The 6,000-nt window shown below is 37.4% G+C and overlaps 1 protein-coding gene across 1 annotated transcript; it reads left to right on the top strand.

The window, feature by feature from the left end:
• The first annotated feature begins 718 nt into the window (after positions 1-718).
• On the top strand, positions 719-5,932 carry LOC137286361 (uncharacterized). Its single transcript, XM_067818171.1, has 4 exons — positions 719-822; positions 2,488-2,569; positions 4,008-4,144; positions 5,503-5,932. Exons 1-4 carry the CDS (start codon positions 792-794, stop codon positions 5,577-5,579), a joined length of 327 nt encoding a protein of 108 aa, XP_067674272.1. The 5' UTR covers positions 719-791; the 3' UTR covers positions 5,580-5,932.
• The last annotated feature ends 68 nt before the right edge of the window (positions 5,933-6,000 follow it).

Raw genomic sequence — 6,000 nt, 5'->3', positions numbered from 1 at the left:
ATCTGAATATAATCTCATTAATACAAGCACCTACCTGCTTGATTGATAAATCAAACAAATATCTCTCATGCAATCAAAATGAATCGGTGTAGGGGTTTATCGTATACGTCAAAACTATCAAAAACTAATTTTATCTCTCTGTTAGAGTATAGTTTGTAATGACTTAAGGATTGGTATTGCGATTTGTAATGAGATATTTGGACTCTTGATCCAAGTATATTACATGTAAGACATAAAACACAGTCATGAGTAACCCCTTTTAACATCATTGTCCATTCGTTGCCTTTTGTGCGACTAGGACAATCAGTGATTTTGAATCACTTCTGATGATTCCTAAGAAAGAGTGATAAACACAGCATTTGGGAGAAACATCATATGTTATTTACCGATTTATGAAATGTTGTCTTTCTTTCAATTTTCTCTTGCTTTGAATTTAAAGCATAGCCTCCCTCCTACCCAAAACTTTACCGGTTTTTCTTATTTGTTTCATATTTTTGTGTACTGTGGAAAGTCAAAAGGCAGATCAGCATTTGTATGGATGTGAAGGGGCATGCAGGAAATGAAGTAGGAGATAGGGTATACGTCTGTTGAACGTCAGCTGACGATGTCAGAGGTCAAATGAGTTATGTTTCTTGGTGAACTTCAGTTCACAATGGCCGGCATCACCATGGCGACACGTACACAGGTATAAGACCCATATCTGGAGGATTTGCGAAACATTACACCTATTTTCACAGATACCTCCTGTCTAGTTACTAGTGCGATCTTAACAAAACAGTCAGCCTGCGACCATGAAGGTTACGATAGCAATCCTCTTGCTTGGTAAGTATCGGAACTTATACAGGTGTAAACTCTTTTCATGCTAATAATATAAATTCAACAGTGAACAATGAAATGAATTATGACAGTGCTATTCCTGCTTCCAGCAATACTATATGCCATTTAGTGTAAATTGATTATATAATTAATTTGTATTTTTCCTTTCTTACTCTGTGTGAGAGTCGTTACTGAAAGGGGAGTAAAGTTTTATTTGAAATCCATTTATCTTGGTTTGGGGGTTCGCAAAACTCCTCTCTTTGATGTTGTAATGCACACGACTTCCACCGTTTCTTTCTTATTCAAAGGTACAACGCGTGATTATTTTTCTTAGAAGTCGCTACAACTATTACAAATGTTCCCGTCATAATCGCTCCTCGGTCGAAGATGTAATATTAATGTTACTCCCTAAACAGTCAAAATGCTACCCGTTTTGTTGTATACTTTCTATATTTCATATCGTTACGGTACATTTCTACTTGATTTTAGTTTTCCTGGGTCGAAAAGCTAATTAATACTACAATGATTTTAATTATTCCCTACGTAATAAAACATAATACATATGCCATCCGTTTTGCTCTGTACCTTCCATATTTTTGGTTGATTTTGATTTTCCTTCTTCTGTCATCAAGAACATACGGCCATCATGCTATAAATGTAACTTCACTTTCTTGAGTTGATTGATTCTTATGTATCTACGTGTATATTATCAACTGAACGAAGGACGTTTACACTCTGTTGATATTGATCCTGAACACAAACACAGCAACACAGTCTTGTCAAGCCACACATCCCATCTCGTCGTCTTCGTTTTGGTAGCAACTTATAGCTCGACATCACAAGAATCAATCTAAAAGTCTTTGGAGGACGCTCTTTCTCTCACAGTTCTGCAGTGCTCTGGAACTCTCTACCTGTCGATGTGAAAACAGCTTGATCTTTCGATCTCTTCACGTCATGTCTTAAAACACATCTTTTCAAACGCTGTCTTTAATATATTCATTTCATCTTCACTGCGTACCATTAGTACTTTTACCCCATTGCTTTTACATATTTGTAAATTTTCTGTTGTTTACTTAATATATTTCACGTTTCTGTCATGCATGTTAATCATGTGCCTAGCACGTGGAATTGTGCGCTTTACAAGCACTCTTATTAGTATTAACACAGTCCGTATGCATGAAACAATGGTGTGGGAAAGTTCACGATAATCCTTGTGTTTTCAGTGTAAGGCTTGCTCATTGGCTTTGGCTACATGTCAAAGAACTATTTTCATTTACATATCCCTTTACTCAACATATCCGGACTGTCTAACTAAAACCACTATTAATAAATGAGTGGAAATGGAGTAATAGTTCTCAACGGGGGCGGAATTATATGACAGTCAGAAAGTGAGTCTAGTTTTACGCCGCAACAATATTCCAGCTATATGGTGGTAGTCTGTAAATGATCGAGTCTGGACCAGACAATCCAGTGATCAGCAGCATGACCAATTATCTGCGCAATTGGGAACCGATGACATGTGTAAACCAAGTGGCATGTGACCACAGGATCCCGTTAGTCACCCCTTGCGACAAGCATAGCCGCCTTTTGTTGGAAACATGGGTTTCTGAAGACCTATTCTAACTCGGATCTTCACCGGTCTATTACAATGAAGATTTGCTTCTGTTTCAGGTACCATGCTCGGATCAGTGTCCACCTGTAGCCTTAGTTCATGCACCCTGACGGGTACGCTGACGGGGATAGACGGATGCACGTACGTAATACACTTAGATTTTATATTGAGCCCAGGCTTAGGTGCTTTGATGGTAGAGACAGGTCGACGGTACTACCATTGGGAATACGTGTGGGTTACTCCATTCGCCACATGTGGAAGGTAGCTGGAACAAAAAACATCTATCTATTTCCTGTACGATTTCCGCGTATCGTTTTCTTTTTTATAATTACTTAGTTTCATGGAACCCTGTTGAAATATACATGTAACTGTCTAAATGTATATTGAGTATCCTTTTGTTTTGGCCATTATGGTTCAAATCTGAGATAGATGCTAATGCAATGCGTCATCACTGTTACGGTTAAAAAATTGCAGTGACAAAATGTGTAAGAAATCCTCTCAGAACCGGCAAAATATATAATACTGAGAAGTTTGATATTTTCAATAATTCTTTATATTGATCAAAACAAAGGCAAAAATATACAGATTCACAAGTGAGGTTTCATGTACAATACAGCTGAATCAAATATAAAGTAGTGGGTCACAAATATAATGTCAACTCACCGAAGTCTTAATGTTAGAGTGAGAAACAGTTATGTAGAGTGTAACAAAGACAGCGGTTAGGCGGCGGTTATGAAGATCAAGCATTGCCGGAGGCAGGAAGATATATAAACTCCAGTAATCTGTGTGTATAGTCAACATTTTCTGAAAGTTCGAGCACATACAACCATTGCTAATTGCCATCACCGTAACATATTCTAGCAGTCTCCCGGAAGTAACACAAATAATCAAAACATGTAGGTCAATGAGAGGTAACTCTAAAGCGCTTCCTTAAAGCCTGCTGCGAAAAGTAATGAACATTTATGATACGAAATGTGACCTATAATAAGTATCACTTAAAACACTAAACTTTGTGACCCAATAACAATTATTACTTAATTCATGATACAATTTACCGAAAACACACTCTCGTAACGTCACACATTTCAGGGTTTAACCAGTATTTAGCGATAGTCCGGCAATACTGTTGCAGATTTTACCGTAAATAGAGGACGAATGCCTAAACTAGACGGCTAATCCACCGTCCAGTGTCAACAGGACAAGTCTGTGGTTATTAATTTGATTCGGTTATTCCATCCTAAAAGTGACTCAAATCTGGGATCGATGAAGTCATTTTAGCACAGAGGTAGCATTTGCCAGCTCAGATAAAATATATTCTACACGTTATTTCCATAGGTAGTATTAAAATCATCAGCTTGAGATACTCAATTTATTCTTTTGTATTCTTTGTTGAGATTTGATATTTTCCTGTGTGCAAAACTGGAAAGATTTCAGGATTTCCAAACTCGTGAAGCACGTCTTTTTCACAATCATTGACATTCTCAATCCCATTCATTTTTGCAAACAGAAATCATAGCTAGTGCATAGAAGCCATTGCGCTGGAGATGCAGTGATTTACTTTAGTCTTATCTGCACACAGGAGTTACAAGAACTATATCGATTGTCTCACCACCCAGTCCGGCACCTGTACCAGCAGTGCGTCAGATTTAATTGACAAGGGATTGATCGACGCTGCCATCACCACCAACACAATTTTAAGAGCGGCTTTGCCCTGCGGTAAGTACCGATGAAATTAACATATACGGGGGGTTTTTTTATTTATTTACATCGTCTTCGGGGACTGAAATCATCCTTACTTTAGTGATTATATTCCAAGTAAGATAGTGATACCCAGCAATCTATCCGTAATCACGAACACAAGTAGTCTGAGAGGGTGAAAAATACCATTGCCCGACTCCCGAGTCAAGTGGAATTCTCCTTTCGGTCAAGTAAATATCAACATTAAACTTTACCGTGGTACAGTAGTGCCAAACTACTGAAGCGTTTTGATATATGTATTTTGATGATGAAGTAAAACTGCAATTCATACTAACTAATAAATATTATTGGCAAAAGAAACCCAACTGTTGATTGTGGTCAAGTGAAATTAAAATTTGCTCAAGTGGATACTGAACGTGTAATATACTAAGATACTATTTAGATACTATTTTCATTGTACACCGAGGACCTAAAACCTGCTCTTAAGGAAAATATAAACAACTGTCTCCTTTTTTAATATATAAACGTCTTTTTGATCTTATTCACTGGTGACATGATCTTGCTGTCGGAAACACCTAAAGGATTACAACTGTCACTGAATAACGTAGGGCGATATTGTACGCAGTAAGGACATCAAGTCAATCAAATTGACAAAGATTGTTGTTTTTCGAAATGGTGGAAGATAAAATCAAATGAAGAATCAAGAACTCGAAGTAGTAGATCATTTTAACCATTCCGGGATTATTTTCAAATATAATGGTTCTATCAGTATGACCAAAAACACCTTAATACAAAGACGGGGTTGAAATTTTTAAATGTGCTGTTGAAGCGAGTTTTATTTCACTCCACAAACCTAGTGCAAAGTATTTGATTCATTAGTTGCATCCACCATGGATTATGGAAGTGTGATATAGGGATTCACCAACTGTAGAGATATGGATAGTATTCATCTGAAGTTCTGCCAACGGATACTGCAAATAAAGCTCTGTGTGCGCATGTGGGGATTTGGACAAATTGTTACCACCATTAGAACATCGTCATGTTATGTTGTGGTGTGTTGTGTTATGTGTCCAAAGAAGTTTTGGAAAATATTCAACTCCTGAAGCACAGCCTCATAACCGTCAAAAAAGACTTGAATCAGGTCTGTTAATGAAACGGCCACTACTTCAATAAACAGATGCTGAATGTGGCAGAACAGTGTTATAGAGACAGAGTAAAAACAATAAATATATACGAAGAGGCAAGAGTTGTAGATTTTCACTGTGTGATTCACTATAAACCAGGCTTGTGTGACTTGGATGATTATTCAGAGTGCTGAACATGTTTGCATGTTTGTGTTCATCAACTGACGAAAGTATTACTTCTTTCTGTTCCAGGTGCCTCCCTCGCCAGTATCTCGAGCATTGTGCTCATCCTGTCCGTAGTGGTAACGCTGATCAAAATTCACCTTTAATCCGAAATGCTCTAAGAACAACTAAATGCCTATCTTCCTGCGTGTTTTATTGGACTACATCGAACATTTGTTTGCTGTTTTTTGTAACCAACAATGTCACTGATCGAATGATTGTGTAGATGTATGAATGTGCAGTGGTTAATATTGTTCAAACATTGTTCCGGAAATGATGGCACCATATTGTTGTATGTTAGCATAAAAGAATCGGTCATAGTACCTTCCTGACTTGGCGTTGAAGTAGATACCTGATCACAAGGTTCCTGACGTGGACATTTTATATAATACTAATGGAATGCTGTTGTTGTGAAATTGCTGAAATATATTCTTCGAGTAACATAAAAACGTAGTGTTGACGTAGTGTTCGTTCTTTTTCCTCTTATAGAAACCGATTATGTTACCAATTTAATTTGTTTTATTGTGT

This window comes from Haliotis asinina, chromosome 6 (genome assembly GCF_037392515.1).
Source record: "Haliotis asinina isolate JCU_RB_2024 chromosome 6, JCU_Hal_asi_v2, whole genome shotgun sequence".
Taxonomy (NCBI): Eukaryota; Metazoa; Mollusca; class Gastropoda; order Lepetellida; family Haliotidae; genus Haliotis; species Haliotis asinina.
Note: the sequence above shows the minus strand (reverse complement) of the source record. Positions and strands in the feature narration are given on the sequence as shown.